Source organism: Sminthopsis crassicaudata, chromosome 2 (genome assembly GCF_048593235.1).
Source record: "Sminthopsis crassicaudata isolate SCR6 chromosome 2, ASM4859323v1, whole genome shotgun sequence".
Taxonomy (NCBI): domain Eukaryota; kingdom Metazoa; phylum Chordata; class Mammalia; order Dasyuromorphia; family Dasyuridae; genus Sminthopsis; species Sminthopsis crassicaudata.
In genome coordinates this window covers 590,965,187-590,987,184 of record NC_133618.1, presented here as the reverse complement: position 1 = coordinate 590,987,184, position 21,998 = coordinate 590,965,187, and the positions used below count along the sequence as shown (strand labels likewise).

Here is a 21,998-nt window from a genome sequence, read left to right as displayed (position 1 = left end):
CACAGAAAGTACTTACCCATGTGGTAGGATTTGAGAAATGTTTAGGAAGCAACTCCCTGCCCAGAAACATCTGCCCCACTGGCTTCAACAGTAGAAGAGCTAGAATCTGTCTTGAGTCTCTAAGAGTTTGTGTTGAAATAGAAATAAATCATCTGGGAGGGGAAAAAGTATCCTGGTGAGGCTTAATCAGTCATTAACATTTTAGCAAGAATTATCTCATCAAGGTGGTTCTCCCCATAAAGACAACTGAAGGAATAAAGACTACAGCTATGATTTCATTGATATGGGAAAGTCAGCATCTTTTCTGAAACTTATAGGATTGGAGTTTTCTGGAACACTGAGAGTTTAAGCAACTTCCCTAGAGTCATTCCCTACCCTATTCAAACATTCTTGCCTTATATAATTTAATATATTATTCTGAACTTAACAAAAAACTGAACTTTCCCCTATATAAAATAAAACCAAAAAAAATAAATAAAAACTATGACATATGAGAGGATGAATTCTCCTCATACAATTTGTGGGGGGAAAGGAGTTAAATGTAAAATAGCCTTTAAAATATTAACTAATATAAAGCAGGATCTAGAAGACTTATGAAAAATGGACCCAAGACAGGAATTATTTTATTGGAGTTGGATTGGGGGCATAGAAAAGAAGATATTAAGATATTTAATTTAACAAATTAGGGGCCTATAATATTTAAGACCCTATGGAAAAAAGTCTAAAAATCTGAGGAGATCAGGGTCATTTGGAGGCTCCATAGTGGATAATCTTGTTTTCCACCATTCATTCATTTATTAAGCCCCTATTGTGTATAATGTACTTTGCTAGGTGGGATTGGGGGATGAACTACAAAATGAGACATGATGCCTGCCATTAAATTACTTACACAAGACCTCTGACGGTCATAGAGATACCAGTCAAAGAGGAAAATGGAGTAGGCCCAGGAATGGAAGAGGAGACAGTACAAAATATGTCTTTCCCTTGGTTCTTTTCTTTGGTTCTCAGGTTTTAAATTTTTTGAGTAGGGCCATAGAAGTTACTGCAGTATCAAAAAGCAAACAACCAATATGCCCTCATACTTTCTGCCTAGAAACATTGTGATGAGAAAATGCAACAAGGAACCCTTTTTGGCTTTGCAATTGGAATGAATTTATATGTACATATAAATATAAGCTTCTACTGATGATGGACAGTAATACTTACATAAATCATAGGTAAAGACATTAATATCTTTAAGCTGTTTGGTTATTATCTGTAGCAGAGAGCACTATATTACTCTTTGGCTCCTGTGGGCATTTTGGCTGTGAAACTCTAGTATCCCCATGCGTTCTCAAGAAACAAAAATTATCCTTAATATTATTTGGTAGGAGTATATGGGGGGGGGGGGAGACATGTTTCCTTTTCTATTTGCTACAGGCTTTGGGTTCCTGCAGGGCTAATCTACAGAGTACTTTTTCAAGGAAATGGGAAATAGATTTATACTGCTTGGGCTTTCTTTTTCAGGGATGGAGCTCCTTACTGTGAAAAGGACTATCAGGGGCTTTTTGGTGTCAAATGTGAAGCTTGTCAACAATTTATCACAGGGAAAGTTCTAGAGGTAAGTAATAGTTTCCCAACATGTCTTTTCATACAAAAAAACTTTGGAGTTGCAAGAGCTTTTAAATGCCTTTGGAAACAACCAGATCACCAGTTCTATCTACTCACACCTTTATGAAAGAATTTTTTTAAAAAATTACATTTAACCACTTGAGGTAATATTGATATTGATTTCTACTACATGAGAAAATATTTTATTTTTCATAGGTTTTTGTTTATCTATGGAAAACAAATGTTCTTCAATGTGGCTAAAATTTTACAGGCAGCTGAAAAGCCCAGTGAATTAGTCCTGGCTCTGGAGTCAGGAAGAGTTCAAATCCAGCCATATGCCAACTGTTTACTAAGTCACTTAATCTATGTCTGTCTCAGCTTCCTCAACAACCGATGGAGATCATAAAATCTATCTACTGGGATTGTGGTGTGGATCAAATGAGGTAATAACTGTAAAGCATTTAGCACAATCCCTGGCACATAGTAAATATTTTGTAAATGGTAGCTATCATTATTATTATTTTTACAAAATGAGTATAAGAATAGTACCTACCTCAAAGTCATTAAGAGCATCAAATTGAGATAACATTTGTAAGTACTTAGCATATAGCACTTAGCACATAGTAAGTGTTATATAATTGTTCATTTCCTCCTCCTTCCCTTCCCTTACAGAACTAATGTCTTATAGACATTAAGCAAATTTATTTTGTTTTTGTTTTTTTTTTCTGGAAACTAGACTTTTCAGGTGTGTTGCAAAGATACCAGTTTACTAACTAGAGTGTAAGAGAATTTAACAAAAGCAAAAGGAATGAATGGTTCTTGAGACCAGGGGCAGAAAGAAAATTAGAAGAAGTGTATGTTAATAATTAAAGCAGAGGAAAGAATTAGTGTTAGATCTGGGTTGAGGGAAATGTTTCTGTACTTATACATGTTCATGAGCATGCATATATACACAGAAATACCATTTAATAAACTAAGAAATACACCTGATAAAAGTTACAGCTAGTATTATTCATTTAGTGCTTCAAGGTTTGCAAAGCATTCTACATTTTATATCACTTGATCTGAGAAAAGAAAGGGTGAGTGAAACATGAAGAGGTAGATTCCCCACCCTAAGAAACCCACATCCTGTGTAACAATGAACATCCTCAGCATATTTGGTCTGTTTAGGTGTGGCTGCTGCAGGCAAGACAGCTTTGGGTCACACTTTCCCCGTTGTTATCTCTGATGACTACTATGGTCAGTGACAACATTGTTACTTACTTTCATGATGAAGCTTCTGTGTTCCAGGAGAATGCAGTGCTAAAGGACTAAAAATAATCAGATCCTACCCTCAAGGACCTTCCAGTCCAATATAGGACTAAGATATAGACAGCACAAATTAGAATGTGATCATTATATAGGCTTTTACCCACTGCAGAAGGCTTCCTGGTATGTGTGTTGCTTTGCCCTCATGAAAAGTAAAGATTACCCTACTTAGAACATACTCACATCCTATCTTTCAAGGTTGATACTAGAGATAGGGGAATCAAGACAGAGATGGAACAGGAAGTCCATCAACTAAAACCCAGGCTGGCCCAGGAACAAGGATCCCTTGACTAATTTTATCTATCACTTGGAATTATATGAATTCAGTCAGATTTAATCCTCAAACTATATAGGCCAGAGAAAATCAGTTCAGAAGGACTCTCAGATATTATCATTAATAGTATATCATAAGCATTTGTTTTTTAATTTCACTTTACATGCTGTAATGTTCTGTTTTTCTAAATTGTAATCGTTCTCTGTAAGCAAGTTCCTTGTGGAGCTTCTGGAGGCAGCCTTGGCTTCAGTTCCATTCAATAATCCCAAAATGCAGCCAGGAGTTAAAGTTCTTTACTGTCTCTTTCCAAATCTTATTTCCTTCATTTGGGGCTCGGCTAGTTTTCTGAAGGCCTTCCTCTCTCCTTGATTCCTTGAGAGCTCTTGTCCGAATGTCTCCAAATCCAAAGGTTTGTCCTTCAGCCTCTAGCCTCTTGATGTCTCCAGCCAGCACCATGGTGGAATCTTGAATCACTCTTGACTCTTAATCTCCTAGAGTGTGGGAATCAGACTCTGCCTCCAAAAGTGGGCTTTTGGGTACTCCCTGGGCTTGTGGGAGCTCCTTGAAAGTATGTGCTCTTAAAAGTGTGAATCTCATGGAATTCTAGTAAATACATTACTGAACTAGAGAATTGTTAAGTACCATGCTAAATTAGATAATTATATCCATTCCAGTGACTTAGCACCTTGTAAGAATCCTAACAACATGCCATATTTTAACTATTTAATATTTCATTAAATTATTAAAAGATGGCCACCTTTAATATTCCTTCTAGCCCTAAATTTGCGATCTTAATATAATATAAATATCAAGTCTTAACTTGATATTTATATGATTTCTTACAATGATTTACAAAATGTTATATATACTATCTCATGTATCTTCTTCAACATCCTCCTATTATGTGGATAGGACTGATATATTCTCATTTTACTTATGAAGAAATAGAGATTCAAAGATGGATCAGAATGTTATCCAACCTCCACTTGATGGGATTCTCCATCAGAGGTTAATTTTTATTTTCCAGCAAATCTTGGATCACCTTTCTTTCAAATAACTTCACAGATGTTTCGAAATCATACAATTTGGGAGTTGGAAGGGACTTCAGTGGCCATCTATACCAACCCGTATCCTGAAAGAATCCCTCTTTACATCTTCCACCCTTTGCTGGGTTCTTCTCTTTGAGGCTAAAGAGAATTCATCTCATCTCTCTCTTCCAGGAAATAGCCCTTCACATACTTGAGACAGCTCTCATGTTCATCCTTAGAGTTTTCTTCACCAAGTTAAAAAAACCCAGTCCCTTCAACTGTGTCAAGGTCTCCATTGTCGTCAGCATTAATAAAAGCCAATTAATTACACAGAGGGATAACCCCACATGTTTGGGGGAGAAATTGCCAATCAATACTCTATTCAGTTAGTCAGGATTCTTTCTCCTTGCCCTGAATCTGACATTGCATATTTTCAGCAAAGTTACATGTGAAGATGTGGATTTTCAATAAATCTGTTTGCTGGTGATAATTCAAGACTTTATAGGTAATTATAGGAAAACTGCTTTCTCTTAAACAGGAATGAACATAAATAACATACAACATCATTTCTTATATGGAAGACTATAGGTTTGATCTGTTCTGTGGGGAAAAAAAAAGATGAACCGAGAAATTTAAAAAAACAAAAAGGTAAGCTTCCACATAGAACAACAACAACAAAATAGAACAGAGGATCCCAGAAACTAGTAGTGTCTGGATAATATCTCAGCTCTGACTCTAGGAGGTACAAAAGGAAGAAAGTGAATATATGCCACAGATCTGAAAAAGAATTTAGCAAAAAGTAAAAGATATATGACTTCCCTTGGGAAAACAAGTTTGCCTTGGGCATCAATGTTTGTAATTGGTTCCCCAAAGAGGTTTTTGGTTTACTTTCATTTTGGATAATTTGCTGTAACAGCTGCAAAAAGGAATGTCTAATATAAAACTGCATTCAAACACATACCCATTTTGAAGAAAAATATATCTGAATATTGTTTCCTAGACGGTCAAATAGCCCCAGGGATCATTGTAGCTTCAGAGTATTTTATCAAATTCTCAAACTTGGAATTGGAGTGAAAGTAGCTCTGATGGAGTAAAAGCTGGGGAAGTTTCTGTATGATACCATTCTAATGGGTGCTATTGTCACACCACTTTCAGCTCTGAGATTCCTAATCCACCCCATTGGCATCTTGCCCTCCTCAGATGGGTGTGGGATCTTGGAAAATTCACCCTTCATGGTTGTCAAACAATGATGCAGTGCAGTCAGCTTGGAAGCCAGTTTGACCACATTGCCACTATAAAAGTACAGCTCATGCTCTGAATATCTATCTCCTCCCTCCTACATCCCTCCCACCCTGCCTAACCCTTTCCTCTTTTCTCCTGTCCACCACCACTAGTGAAATTATTAGCATGACTTTCTGGATTGAAGGATGTGTCCAATTGATAGTTCAGCTGGGGGCAGCAATAGCAACTCTAAAAGAACTGGAAGAAAATAATTGCTTAGGAGAAGTGACAAACACTGGACAAACACCTCTTTTCTAGTATTTATAATGAGGTTTGAATTTGGTGTTTTTCAGTTCCCATAGGTCCATTAATGTTTGATACTTGGCACTAATTAACTCAAATTTGAGATATCCTCATGCCAGAGAAACTGTGGAAGATCAGAAGTTGCCTTTCTCATGTAAAAAAGCTAAGAATTAAATGATATAGTGGGAAGGACACCAGAACTCAAACACCCCATCTCCTCTAATAGCTAGCTGTGGTTAACCCCTCTGGGACTCAGTTTCCTTCCTTTTTTGTAAAAATAAAAATAGATCAGCAAAAGATAGGGGTGTTGAATCAAAAAGGGTTGGAAGATACCTTCTATCTCAGTGATTATATAACCTGTGACTGGGTTGTCATTTGTTTGGGGGCTCACAGTCTAGGAAAGCAGCAGTGGAGTTTGGAGTCCGAAAACCTAGCTCATATACCTCCCAGTTATGTAATTGTAATTAAGTCTCTTCACCATTCTATTCTCTTGCTTCATCTGTAAAATGGAAATAATGGGACTACCTAAGTGCTGGAATTTTTCTGAGGAAAAAGTAAAGTACTCTATGTGGTATGCCCCAAGTCTTAGAGCAGACTTTGGGAATCTCTGTTTATCTGGACAACTGAATAGTTGTGTTGGAAGTAAGGTAACTCAATATAGAGACACGGAATTCTCACAGAGTCAGAGACATGGTGCAGTTTTTAGAATGCTGGACCTGAAGATCTGAGTTTAAATTCTCCCTTAGTTATTAGAGTTAGTTATTAGCTATGTGATGTCATTTAACTTCTTTCAGACTCAGTATCCTTATTTGTAAAAGAGGGATAAAAATAGCACCTTCCTCACAAGGTTGTTCTGGGAATCAAATGTGCTTTATGTGCAAAGCACTTTGCAAACTTTAAAATGCTATATAAATGTTTTTAATATTATTGCTATTATCAGTCCTTATTGTATAAGACAAGGTCTTTTAATAAGTATACATTCAACAAAGTTTTAGCGAATTGAACAGAAATGAAGATAAAAGAAAGAAAGGATTGCCATTTGTTCCCTACCATTCAAAACATTTCTGGATTTGCTCTTCCTTCTATTGTTGATGTTCTCTCCTTCCTCAGAGGTAGCTACAGTGAGTAATAGATAGATACCAACCTTAAGTTTCAAAACATCCCAAGTTTAAATCCTATCACAGATAAATATTATCTGTGTGAGCCAGAGTTAGCCACTTAACCCCCAGCTTCTTTATCTATAAAATGGGGGTGATAATAGTACCTACCTCATAGGATTGTGAAAAATCAAACAAGAAAATATATGTGAAGGGCTTTACAAATCTTAAAGCATTATGTAAATGTGAATTATTATTTTCATTATGAAATTACCTGGTATTTATCTATATAAGGAAAGAAATAGACACTTATCTTTAAGCATCTGCTATGTGGATGGTACTGTGCTAAGCACTTTATAAATATTATCTCATTTGATCCTCAAAATGACCCTTAGAGTTGAGTCAGATATGTATTCATATTATATGCTTTCAGTAGAATGTAATTTCCTTGAGGAGAGGGACTATTTCATTTTTACTTTTGCCCATTGCTAAATAACTTGCACATGGTAAGTATTCAATTTGGGGGGTCCACATGAATTCATAATTATTTTAAATTATTCTCCCCTCAATTACAATATGGACATTATATAGTAGAAAACAAAATTTACTCCCTCTCCCAACTATACACTGAAATAAAGGATTGAATTGAACGCCCATACTTGTTCATTGTTTCCTTCCAATTCTTGCCTCATACAATTTGCTATGCAGGCTGTGTGTGTGGATACACATGTGCATGCATGTGTATGTGAGCTTTCATGTGCATTTGCATATGCACTTGTCAAATCATTTCCTTTGTGACAGAATAATAATATAAATTTTTCTATGAGGTAGCTCAAAACACAGATGGTAATTTAAGATGTTCAAAGTAAAGTGGCCACTAATTAAAGAATCAATTTTAAAATTAGAGAATACTTATTAACCATATTTGATACAGATTTTACCCTTTTAACAATAAGATAAAGATCTGGTAACAAAGAAGGAAGTACTGAGAGTATGATATTTGATTTACCTTGTTCCCTACCAGAAAGATGAGAATTTATTCTGGGGAAGTAATAGGGAAAAAGAAAGATAATTATTCTGGGGAAGTAATAGGGAAAAAGAAAGATAAGTAGCAAAGGAGGTTCAAGAGTTCTCTATGGACCTCCTTCCTGCTTTATCTTCTTTAATTTTGTCACAACCAGCAATTTTTTTCCTTTAAGCCAAAGGGCCACGTTTCTAATCTCCACTACAGCTCCCCTCCTTTTTTTTTCCTTTCTTTTTCTTCTATAAAGGAGAGAGATTAAAAAAAAAAAAAAAAAAAAAAAAAAAAAAAAGGACAGACATGTTGACTGACTCCTAAATTGGGAGCCTTGAACTAAACAGTTTGTAATTGTGGTTTGACTTATTCTGCTTAACTGCAAAGAGTAGAACTAGGAGCAAAGTTTAGATGCTATAGAGGAGCAGATTTGGCTCTAGTGGTCCTCAAACTTTTTAAATAGGGGGCCAATTCACTGTCCCTCAGACTGTTGGAGGGCCAGACTGTAGTAAAAACAAAACCTGTCTCCGCCCCTCAGCCCATTTGTCTTAACCCAGTGGGCCGCATAAATGTCCTCAGCTGACCATAGTTTGAGAACCCTGCATAATGAAAAATTTTCTAATGACTAGAACTGCCCCAAAATAGAGTGATCTGCCTCAAAAGCAAATCAAGTTCCCTTTGGAGGTTTTTAAGCAAAGTCTGGATGAACATTTGACGGGCATGATGTGGGAAAAATTCTTACTCAGGTACAAGTTTGAATGGATGGGCACTGAAGTTCCTTCCCGCCTCTTAAATCATAAAATCTAGAATATAAGGATATTTAGGTTTTTCAAATTACTTTCTTTTCTAGTTAAGCTTTTCTCAGTGATCACTATGGATACATAGTATCACAAACCTCACTCAAAGAAGAAACTTTCCCTTACTTTAGGAATTTGCAAGAAAACATTATAGATGACTCCAGGTTTGGTTTCTGAGGTCTAGATAGACATGGGTAGAACTGAATGGCATCCATTTGGTGCTGTTTCTCCTTCCTTCCCAATTCAAATATATGTCTTTCTGAAAGAACCTTCCCAAGACAGTTGACTTCCCTCCTCATATAGAGGTTGTTACATATCAGCTTCACAAAGGAAGGCTGCTGCTTACAAAAAACAAAAACAAATGAGAAAACAAAACAAATAAAATTGCAGGAATTTTTCCAAATGCTTAAGTAAATGAAGGCCAATATCAAACTGAAAACAAGGGATCTTGTAACATGCATTTATCAAACACTTTGTGGCTATATAGTTGGTTCTCATTTTAGCTTTCCCCATAACCCTATGAAGTAGCTAATGTATCATTTACCTCCATTTTACACCTGAGAAAAATGAATATTAAGACTTGTGAAATAACTTGCTCCAAGTCACTCACCATGAATGGAGCCAAGATTCAAGGCCACTTCTCCTGTCTCCAAAGCTAATGCACATTTGCTTACAATATGCATGTTCTTGCTTGGAGAAAACCACCATCCTGGAAGGAAATTTCCATCCATTTGGAACAGAACTAGAAAGAGTCTCGGCCTACTTGATCACTGAGAAAGCTCATTTACAATTCCCTTTCCCTAGGGCAGTGGTTTGTTAGAGTCAGCTCCTATCAGCTTGCAAGAGTCTATTATTAAATTTTCATTTTTACTATTTACACCCCAGAGATGGGCAAATGCTGTAAATCAGAGCTTGATTTATTGTTTTATCACTTTCCAAATTTAAAAAAAAAAAAAACCATTGTGGAAATTGTCAATAATTCAGATTAAACTTAAAAGTGCTTCCTGCTTGCGTGTTAGTTTGCTTTTCTGAAGAGCTGATTGTTAAAACCCTGCTAATAAATCCCTTCCCTAGGGCTTTGCATGTGTCCCCATGTAAGGCTGTAAACTGTTTAAGATAAATAGTCTCCTATCAGCTTTTTTATCCCACTGTGGGGATAAATGCCTCTCTTTTTTTGATGTGGGAAGGACACAAAATATTCCCAGTTATATATCTTTTCTCCTTCTCTTGAAGATCCGTGACACATATGGATTTCCTCTACTTTGCACTCTTTTCTCAAAGATAAAGGAAAACTTAAATTATCTGAATCCTTTCCAGATATGAGTAAAAATGGATTATTGTTAAATAAAGGGTAATTTTCCTCACTCTTTATTTAACCAATTTTCTCTGTCACTGCATCTAGAAAGTAATTTCATCTGGTTGCTTCCCCCCCCCCCCCCCAATAAGACCCATGTAGTATTTTTTTTTAAATGGAATGGGCTGTTTTCTTTGTGGATGTCTGTAGTGTTTAGGCTCTCTTTGTAGAAATACTTCATGGCTTTTATGATGATTTTAGACTATAACATGTGGAAATGAGACTTTCCTAACCTTTGTTCAAAGGTAATCCACCTTGAACTTATCTCTAGTGAGGTCCAGTTGAATCCTACCTTATATCTTTCATTGGGAAAAAATAATATAAAGGAGTAGGTTAAAATCACATTAGCTGATCTCCTGGTGTGTAGGAAATACATATCATTTCAACATGTCTCTCTGGGTTTTCTGAAGGATTAAAAACCTTTAATATGGGTCTCTTTTTCTAGTTTGATTACAACTCTCAACTAAAGAAGGGCAAGAACCATTTTGTATGTTGGTCCCATGAAATGAATTTGCTTATAGACTATTGGCACAAGATTTAGGCAACCCATTTATAAGTAAATCATTTTTTAAGTGTTAAAAAGATAATACCTTGTAAGTAGAGTTAGACAGTGAGTGTATCTTGGTAAAGGACTAGGCTATTATCTGGCACAAGGAAAACATAGGTTATTCATGATTAACTGAAGGAATGTAATCTTTTTGTCTCCACCGAAGATGTAATTAACAAAGGACAAGATGGTGTGTCAACTTATTTTTTGCCCTGTTTGGCTTAGACATGCAAAGCAGAAGCAACAGCCCATGTTTATAAAGAAAACTAATTACATTCTACTGTTCCTATTGTACTCAGTCTAATTTATTGTGTTCCAAAACGATCACGGCCCTAAAGAAAGCTAAGAAAAAAAGAAAAGAAGTAAACTTTATATTTTCTTTAGGACATAAATGATTTTGGTCCACGAACTGGTAGGGACAAAGTTGACCACGGTAATATTAATATTACTACTAATAATAATAATAATATTTAGGAAACACATTTACTTTTTTTCAACATTATTTCACTTTCTTTAATTTCATTTTATTTTTACACTGATTTTACAATTCAAATGACAAAAACAAGACTCAAAATCATCAGGAGAGGCCAAAACAGTTAGTTGAACTGAATATGTTGAGATTAAATAAAATCGGCTTCAGAATTCTACAAAGAAGGCATGTCTAGGCAACCATTCTTATGAAAAAGACCAGAGGAGAATTGAGAATTAGGGGAAGGAAAAGGGAGTGTAGTTAGTGAGCCAAAAGTTCAATGTGGGTTAGTCATCAAAAATGGCACCAGGCAATAATAGCAATCAAAAAATGCTAATTCTATCATAGACTACATTAAGAAGGCCATGGAAATGACAACATGGACTCTTCCATTATAGTGTGCCCTAGTCATAGTCCAGCTGGAATATTGTATATGGGTACCAGATTTAGGTGATATATTTTCACAAATGAGAAAGTAGAAGTTGAAAGATGTTAAGAGATCAAAATATTATATGACCTGTCATTGTGGAGGCTAGAGGAATGGACAAGGAATCATCACTAGAGATAGTGATACTGCCACACCTTTTAGCATACTCAGTAAATTTTGTTTCATTGAGTTTAATTACATTTTTTATGTGTAAGATATAACTAAAATGAAGTGAAATAGATTCTGTAAGCTGCATGAAAACCAGGTTCATTATTCAGCATTCATCTTTTATGTGTGTATGTATCTTATTTCTGTATATAAGTTTTTATAAGCTAGGGAAAATGTCAGTTAATAGTCAATAAAGATTTCTTAAGTTTCTGCTGTATTCCAGGCACTGTACTAGGTTTCTTTGTACATCACCCCGCTTCTTCCCAGTAACTAGCAAGGGCATATGCCCAGGAATAAATACTTAAATGACTAACAATATTTTAGGGAGCATTTTTTTTCAAAAATCTTGTTAGAAAGACTACTGTTCCCTGGTCCTCACTTTTTTCCTCCTTACAATAAAGGGCTTAATAATATGATTTCTAAAATTCCTTCTTGCTCTAACAGTCTAAAAGCCTATACAGATTATAAGCTCCTTGAAACCAGAGACTTTTTCATTTTGTCTCTGTATTCTTTGTACAGTCCCTGTCATGGCACTTCAGTAGGTGCATAATAAATATTTACATAATAAATACTTACAGGTTATATTAGCTAGGCAAAACTAGCCAGTCATCATAATGAAATCTTGTACCCCACTGCCAGCTTTCCCCCCCCAAAAGAAAAAAAGAAAAAAAATGTACACTTTTAATACTAGCAGGAAATCTTGTGCCCTGTCAACAGCCAATTAGCTCAGGTGATTAAAGTATATTGTAGAAGGTGTCATATAGGCCAGACCACAGCCAAATGGACATGTCACAAAAATGTGACTTTAATCACAAGGTGAACCAGGCCAGATGTATATTTTTCAGATATTCCTTTTGCCAAAAAAGGGCATTGGAGCTCCTGTGCTAGGGCTAATACATTAGCTGGTTCTTCTATATGTGAAGAATAACATATCATTACTATTTCTGCCTGCAATCAGTTATAGATTGGCCTGATGACATAGGGACACATTAAAAATGGTCAGCACTCTGAGGAAAGATGTCGTCTCACCTAGTAATGTAACTGATATCCTAGAAGTAAGCCATCCATTTTCTTTTACTGTAAGGAAATCTGGATATGAGTTGCCAAGGTAACAGAAGTCTGTATTCACGAGCAGCAAAGAACCGATATTTATGGAAAAATTGTCCCATTTCCTGCCAGCACAAATGAAAGGCCTTCTTTATCAGGAAATGACAGTTTGAAAGGAATTTGTATTTGTCTTGAGTTTAAAAAGGGCTTTTGTTTTTCAGTGTTATCTAACTTCAGACAATTTAATTGATTGCTGATGAAAGATGCCAGTGGGAACTGTAGTGGAACTGTAGAGGCAGAGCAAATGGAAATCTCCCTCCTTCAGGAGAAATTATTGTCACTGGTATAAATATTTTTTAATGTTTATTATGTGTAAACCACAGTACTAGACACTGCAAGGGCTCTAAAGGTTTATCTTTGTCCTTAAGAGTCTTGGAATCTGGTTGATAAAATAAAGTGTAAAAGATAATGTGGAATATAAAGCAAGCTAAATGAGATGATGAGGAATTTGAGTCTTCATCTAAATGAAACATTTATCAGATACCAAAATTTCCAAGCAAAATTCTACATCACATTATTAAAAGGATATTGATTTGAAAGCACTTAGAAAAGGAAATTGTACTCATGGTGAGCCATTTTGGGGTTATTAAGAACAAGTGATGTCAGGCTAACTTCAATTCCTTTTTGACAAAGTTAACAGACTGCTAATTCAAGGGAAGGGTATGACAAAATATGCCTAATTTTAACAAGCATTTGACAGATTCTCTCATGATATCCCAGTGGAGACAATTGAGAGACAAGATAGGTACAAAACTTTATGAATAACTTGACCAAAAAGATGAATAAGATGAATGTTAGGTAATATCTAATGGGTTGTCCCAAAGTTCTCTATCCTTATCCTATTTACTAAAATATTTTTATTAGTAGTCTGAATGAAGATATTGATGGTGCATTTAGCAAAAATTTATAGATTGTCTGAAACTGGACATAACTTATATGTTGGGTGTCAGGATTGGCATCCAAAAATTATCTGAGCAGACTAGAACAATGGACTGAAAATAATAAGATAAAATTTAATAGCTGTCAAAGTATTATTAACTTAGAAGTGAAAAGAAGTCACCTAATCCAAATCCCTCATTTTACAGATGTGAAAACTGAGGCCCCAAAATTGTAAAATTTTACTTTTGATTTTAAGAAATCAACTATACAAACACAGGGTAAGGGAAATATGGCTAGACAATAGTTCACATTAAAAAAAAAAAAAAAAGACCTCTGAACTTTTGTTGGAATGCAAGCTTAATGTGAATCAACAGAAATATTTGGCAGCTAAAAAAAATTAATGGTATTCTAGGCCATGTTAAAAGAAGTATACTATTCGGAAAAAAAGGAAATAATTCCTAGGATCATAGATTTGGAGCCTGATGGATCCCTAGAGATTACTGACTCCAACTATCTTATTTTATAATTATCTTATTTTGCTTATTTTAAGTAAAGTCTCTTAGCTAAGGTAACACAGAATGAGGATTAAAACTCAAGTCTTAGATACACCTATTCCAGTTTTACTGTGTGCTACAATGTTCAAATAATATCTGTAATTCTGTGTCCACCTTTTGGGGTATCAATTTTTTTAAAATACAAGCCGAAACATGTTTGTAAGAGAGTGACTAAGATAGAGAAAAGACTAAAGACCATTCCAAATGAGTATCAATTGATACAACCAATGATATTTAGCCTGGAAAAGAAAACATGAGGATAATATTATGGCAATATTCAAATATTTAAAAAGTTGTCATGTAAAAGTCAATATCAGAATTGTTTTGCCTTGATAATAGATTCTCCCTCATTAAAAGTCTTCATGGAAAGGCTGGATAACAAGTCATTGGGTATGTTATAGAAAAGACGCAAGTAGGTACAGTAGCCTTTGAAGTCTCCTCTTATGATTGTCTGCTCTTAGTTCCAAAGAAAGAAGAGCTTTGAGTAGAAGTTGTAGAATTTAGGCTTGACATAATAAAAAGAAACTTTTTAATAATTGGGTCTAAATAGAATAATCTGCAGCTAAAGCTACCTGATCTTTAGTAATATTTAAGTGGGAATTGGATGTCTTCTCAGAAATGTCAAATGATGTCTCTGCCAACTATAAGATTCCTTAAAGATAATAAATATAAGCAAAAAAAATTGGAGGGAGAAATTTATCTTTTGAATATGTGGGGTGGTGAAAAATTTGGCTACACTAAAACAGATGGTCCAGGTGGGAATGAGAAATAAAGTTGGAGAACTGTGAAAATCTGAGAAATTTAAACTTAATGTTCTAAGAAATAGAGAGCTGGGAAAGTCTTTAAGCAAGAGATTCACAATTTATAAAAGTCATAATTAAGGAAGATTATTAATATTTAGGATAGAATGTAGAAATGGAGGCTACAGTCAGGGAGAGAGGACTCTTGAAAGAATCTATCCCTATAGTAATGAGTTTGCATTTTAGTAGTGGAATGAGATTTAGTTAATAATACATATCAGAAGTTCCAGGAATCTTCCTATAATTAATAAGTGGTGTTAGCTGGCATAGGGCAACCACTAAAATTCATCTGCAATGCTGATAATGGTGTTAAAGGGAACCCGGATCTTCTAAGGCAGTGTCATCATAATACAAAATCTGGCAGGTTCTACTAATATAGGGCTTTGAGTATCAGTCTACCAATGGGACTTTGTTGCTTGAGGATCAGCAGAGCTAAATCTGTAGACTGGTCATTCACATTCAGTATTAAATTGGCTTTCATCCCTGCAATTTATAAAAACTATCTACTAAGGGGTTGCAATCTCATTGAAAGGAATATGTGCCTTGATAAAATCAGAAATCCTTGAAGATTTGGATGTAGGATGCATTTCTTAAATGCAATGTGCTGCCTTAGTGATGAAAAAGTTTTTAAGTTATGACATAATCATGCTCTAGGCAACATTGTCTCTAGTTAGAAAGCCAGAGCGGTTTGTGCCATCAGGAACATTCCTCTGGTTTCCTCTTTGTTCCCAACCTGAATACTCTTGCTTCCTGTGTCCTGTAGTTTTTACCATCTTGTGTAGAGGTACTGTGCCAATCCCAGCAGATGGCTTCATATGTTAGTGTGCCAGATATTCAGAAAGTATAAGTGATTAAGGCTAGCTACCCAATCATGTGGGGATGAGCTTATACAGAAATTCTTCCTGTAAAAGGTAACTAAAGTTGACCTGAGATGAAGACTGGTTCAAAGATGATTATTGTAATGATCCTCTAGCTAGGTTCAAAGCAACAACCAGGAAGACTACTCCAACTTAGGAAAGTAATAACCTTACAATCCAAAAGATTTAAGGTGAGATATGCAATGTTTCCATTTGAATAAGAAAGATTGACTCTCACTTTCTTTAAACATACTCATTGCTTACACAAATGTATCTGCATGGAATTTTTTTTCTTTTTGTACTATTTAAATTATTTTCAAATATCACAATAAGTTGTCATCAGCAATGCTTCAGTTTGATTCTTTTTAAAAAAAAATCAAATTTGGAATATTTCATATTTCATGCTGATAAATATAGTCTAATTTTTCTTATGTTTTATCATTTACTTTAGGACAAATTTTGCTTTATTCTAGAAGTTTTACAACAGCCACTAATTAAGGGCTTGTTCGTTTATCAGTATTCATATTCACTTTCTTTATTTTAGATTACAGCCTATAATTAAATTCAACAAATATTGATTAAATTTATTCTTTTTTCATATCCATATCATTTCTGAATTCCAAGCTTATGTCTCTAACTCCCTATTAGACACTTAAGATTTGATGTCTCCATCATAATTCCAGTGATTCCTAATTGCCTTTCACATCAAATAATTAGTTCCTTTGTGTAAAATCTAGAGGTTAGACTTCATTTAAGTCTGGTCACTTAATCTTTGAACCTTTCCTTTTATTTATGTATGATAGTTGTAAAAGCTAATGCAATAGAAAAATGACTCCTGTCCCACTCAATAAGTGGAGCCCCCAATTCAGGAAGGTAACGATAATAAAGAGTGGCCATTTCAGCCATTCATGGGCCCCATGGCAAGTATGTTTCTCAGCAGTGATGTTTCTCAAACTTTTCCAGATTAGAGCATACTGGTTGATGTCAAATTTGATATAGCAAACTGAGAATTTACTTTGTAGCTAATCTCTTTGGATTTTTCTCAGGGATGTTTTGTTTTGTTTTTAAGCAGAAAAAACAATCTTATAAAGAATGTCCAAGATCCCTGGGAGGGAGAGGGGATTTATATATAGCTACTAGTCTACAAGTATAGATCCTTTTTGTAGAAAAGGCTTTCTTCATAGTCTTAGCCTTACTGACAGAAGAAGAATTATTATTTGGGTTATGAAAACTACGAAGATATGTAGAAAAACAAACTCTTAGAGTTGAACAGAGTTTAAAAAAAAACAACTTTTGACTTTCACATGAATGCATATGTCACTAAATTATCTGCCATTACTCTTACTGTGTGTAAAACATGAAATTAACAAATATGATGAAATTTACTTACACAAAAAAGGGATCTGTGCTGAAATCAAGAAATCCCATCTCTGACATTTACTAGTTATTTGTTTCTTTACCCTCTCTGAGCCTCAGTTTCTTCATTTGTAAAATGAAGGTATTGAACTAGATGGCCCCTGAAGTTTCTAAATCTATAATCTTATGACCTTAAGTAGCATGAGAGTTCTTAGAAAATAATAATTGTGATATGTAAAAATATATGCATATCTAATATTTATATAATAGAATATATTTATATTGTTTAAAATAGATAACATATGTACATAATATATAATCCCTTTCCCTATAATGATAATTAAAATGATTATAAGTTCATATATGTTATAACTTATAAGTTCATATTTATATTATAACTTATAATCATTTTAATTATCATTTCATTTAAAAGGACTGGTAGCATGGCTTATTAAATATTGTGCAAATTACCCTTAAAATCATTGACCCTGAGAGAAAATATTACCTGCTGCACTATGGTTGTACTCTCTAAAATGTTCACTAAAATGTGATACTCTCTAAAATATTCAACAGATTTTATATGTTCCCAAAACTAAATAAAAGCTTTCAGAGCAGTCCAAACTTCAGCCTCAGGGAGAGTTACATTCCTCTAGCAAAGAGTAGGGAGTGAATGTGAAGAAATGGTACTGTCCCCACCTGCACAGAAATCTACCTCCCCCTTCCTTTTTGAAAAAAATGGACTGGTCCACAGTGATCGCTAGTATGTTTAACTAGTAGGCAAAAAGAGAGAGAGGAGAGAGCCCCAAACTATATTCATCTTCCGTGTGTCTAGCTCCGTGCCCATTTTTGTGAGCGATGTGTAAGAGGCACTCAGTTCTGTAACAGGAGGCTCAGAATGTGCAAAAGCTGAGAAGGGTTACTGCTTGTCAAGCAAGTCCTGAGTCTGTTGAACTCTAAAGTAGCAGAGATCCCTGCTCAGAACTGCCCTGGAGGTCTGGGATTAGACCGAAGAAGCCCTAGCCAAAGGTAAAGACGGCTTTGGGAAACTGCTTGTTGAATAATTTAGATTTTTTCGGGTTGGGATTTCAGCACGGGATTGTCTGGAGTTCCCAGATGTGATCTGCTGTATTCCAAGAGACAAATGCCTGTCTCAAAGATCTCTAACATCATCTACTTGCCTTTCCCCCGTTTGCTAGAGAAAGTGTTAGGGAAAGTTATTCATTCAGCAGTGATCAGTTAAAGTAGGGGGAAAGAGAATCACTTTGGTTTAGAGAGTAATTCTTGCTTTATGTAACCTGAATTTAAAAACAAAAATAAATAAAAAAGGCAAACTGTGAGCAATGTGCGATTTATATTCTTTGCTTCAGTAAACTATTGGTATTCTGTTTTCTCATTCTTTGTAAGATTTCTATAAGTTTTCCTGGGATGATAAAATGACTTTGAAAGTAGGAATTGAGAGAGCTGATGATAGGGTGGGGACTTCTGCAGACAGAATTATTGGTTAACTTAAAAATGTTTTTTCTCCTCCAAGTTTTGTGGGTTTGAAAATGAGGAAGTGAAATATTTCAGTGTTTCATGTTTTACTGCAGCTACAGGTTGAGTGCTCTTACTGCTTGTGGCTCATTGTTTTTGTTCAGGAAATAATAACAATCCAAAGGCTTCTGTTTCTATTCAGAAAAGACTATTTCTAAAACCTAAAAAACCCTAAAAATTCCTCCAAAACTCTACATGGACTGAGTGGGATTCTCAACTTCGTATCAGAAGGCCTGTCCCTCAGTAGATGTGTGATTTTAGACAAATCTTTCTCTTTCCAATTCTCCCTTTCCCTGTCTGTAAGATGGAAATCATAATAATATAAAAATCGTTTGTTCTATGGAGTTATTGTGAAGAATAACATACATGAAAATGTTTTATAGGCTTGACATAAGGAGCTATTACATTTTCCTCCTGGAGATATTTTGCTGAGAAGTTTTAAACAAAGAACCTGTGCTAGTAGTAAAGTAAGAACCAGCCAAGGAGAGACATCTGACTTGTCGGGGGGAAAAATAGTTTTGTGATTATGGGGAGGGGGAAAAATTTATGTGAGTTCAGCTAATTTCAACAAGAATGTGGTTGCTGTGGTAACTTCCTGTAGAGTATGTAGCTATCTATCACTTGGCCATGATTGAGTATCAAAAATGCAGCTTTCTTTCAATCAGATATCATGAGGAATGTTAAGAGGATATAGAATTATTTGGATTACCCAAACAGGTTGTGACAAGTAAGTGAAAAATTACCAATTAAACTGTAATTGTTGCCATTCTGTAGTGGATCAAAAGGCTTGTTGAGTCATGCTTGTACTTAAAGAATAGGTGAATTTGCCATGGTTCATTGATATGAATTACTTTTGAGGAGACTTTTAAGACTAAACATGAGGACTTGCCAAATTCCACATAACAGCACTTACTCTGAATATGTTAGCCAAATATTTTCCTATATTTTGGTTAAGCATTTTTCATTTGTTAATTATTTTAACATTTGCTATGATGACTAGAAACTGAATTTTATTCAATGAGTAGATGTTTCCATGGTGACAGAAACCTTTCTCAACCAAATTCCAGCTAGACTTAGACTTAGGTCAATTCAACAAAACATTTATTCTGGATGCCTTCTGGGTTCAAGGCCTTGATAATGGTATGAAGTGAGAAGAGGTGGGGGAGGGGAATGAGGCAGGTTGGGATATAAAAATGAATAAATATAAACAATCCCTGCCTTCAAAGAAGTTAAATAGTAGAAGGAAAAGACATATCTTTATACAAATATTCAGTAGACCATGACAGGGCAGAAAATAAATGAAGAAAGGATTTTGAGGATTCAAAGGAGAAAAGGAACCACTTCCAGCATGAGGGATAGGGGAAAATGAGAAGAATCAGTCTATACTAGCTATAAATTTGTCAGTGGAAAATAATTGTTAGGAAATAGAGAGGTCACTATTGCTTATCATGAAAATCCCTCTCTGCCAAAATACTGCATGAGTATTATCAATAAATATAATGACTTTTAGATGGAAATGAGTTCAATATCTTAGAGAATGCCAAACAACAAGCCTTGTTACTTGCCTGTCAAACAATTATTTTAAAGTATTTGAGAAAAGGGGCATGATTTCAAGAAAAAAGAAAAAGAGACATGAATTAAATAGATTATGGTCTATACCACATGTCTGTTTTTCAGGTAAATTAGAATACAGAATGATGCAATAGAAAGAATGTTGGGCAATCACTTTACTTTCCTGAGCCTCAATTTCCTCATCTGTAAAATGAAGTTAGATAAGATGGCCTCTTAAATCTAAACTCTATATTTGTGACTGATTTTTTTTTTATTTCAAACAACTTAATACTTTCTGGGAAATGTATATGTTAAAAATCAAATTTTTAACATTAAATTAAATTAAATTTTATTGCAGAAACACTAGGGAGTCATGGTATTTAAAGGAATGATGGTGAAACTTTTGATAAATGTATCATTTTTATAAATATGGACTTTTATACATCAGGTCTACTTAAATGCCAAATTAGTTTTAACTACAACAATCCACACAGATCCATTCTCTTTTTCCTTCTACTGTTTGATTGCAAATCAAGATATGTTTTGTGTTTGTTTATGACTTCAGGAAATGTTTTTGGTGAATTCTATTGAAATTGCATTTGATGACTTTTAAACTACATTCTTGTGGGACTTAGACTGGTTCATGGTGTTATATATGGGGCAATGGTGATTTCAGCATTAGATTTGAGGTTAGATTGAGAGACAATTTGCTAATTTTGTGCCATATGTCTGACCTCTCATAGAAGTGTTTGAGGGAGAAGGTTGAAAAGAATAATATATAGCAGGTAAATCATTATTTTTATCTATGAATAAAGTTTGCAGTAAAAGAACAAATCTGCTATTTGGTGCTAATAAAATAGTCAATCCTCTATCAGAACTATAAGAAGTGACAAACTGTTGTAATGGGAAAATCATCAGTCTGAGTTAGGAAACACAGGTTTAATCCAATTATTGATGCTATTTAATTGTATGACCTGAACAAATTATATTAATCTTTGTATGAATTCAGTTTCCATATTCTTCAACTCTTCTTTCTTACCACCATTCAAAATTCAATCATTTGTCAGATCTTAGTAATTCTATCATATCTATCCTTCCACATGCATTAAGTTCACTCCAGTTCTGAAATGTTGATAAAACTCTGCTTTCCCTACATATGGCCTCTCCTTTCTCTGGTCTCTCTTCCACATACCCTTCAAATTCCTCTTCCTTACCGCCTTCAGCTAACAATGTCACTGCCTTGATCCAGAATATTCAATGGATTTCTCCTTTCTTCATTGATAGAAAGCAGATTTTTTTGTCATTTTAAGCCATTCCCAATCTGATGTCAATCAGCCTATCTTCCTCTCGACCCTTCATATATTCTGATTGTACTCCCTTTCCTGTTCTATTTTAGTCAAACTGCTCCATTTACTGTTCACTAAGCAAAATATTCCAGCTCCCATCTTTCTGCCATTATCTGGAATATTCTCCCTCCCCTGTCCCTTTTGTAAACTTTTTCTCCCTGCAACCTCAGGTGAAAGGGAATTTCCTGTAGGAGGCCCTCTTTAATTCCTTCTGTTGTGCTTTCCCCATCATTTTGTATTTATTTTATATACAGCTAGATTCTGATTGGTGAAAATAATGAATCCTATGAAATGGTTGTGTGTATTTTAATGAAGCTATTCAGCATTATAATTATTTAAAGTATGGTAATTGGAATGGAAAATAAAAATATACAGTCCAAATTCAAATAAAGTCTCATTTCACAAGACTCATTACTC

At 34.8% G+C, this 21,998-nt stretch overlaps 1 protein-coding gene across 5 annotated transcripts in view; it reads left to right on the top strand.

Moving 5' to 3' along the window:
- ABLIM1 (actin binding LIM protein 1) overlaps positions 1 to 21,998 on the top strand; it is a 389,888-nt gene that overhangs the window by 276,226 nt on the left and 91,664 nt on the right. For all 5 annotated transcript variants that reach the window (XM_074295682.1, XM_074295684.1, XM_074295681.1 and 2 more), the window contains exon 6: positions 1,507 to 1,600. In XM_074295682.1, coding sequence (XP_074151783.1) covers positions 1,507 to 1,600 — 94 coding nt within the window. The remainder of the gene's footprint in view (positions 1 to 1,506; positions 1,601 to 21,998) is intronic.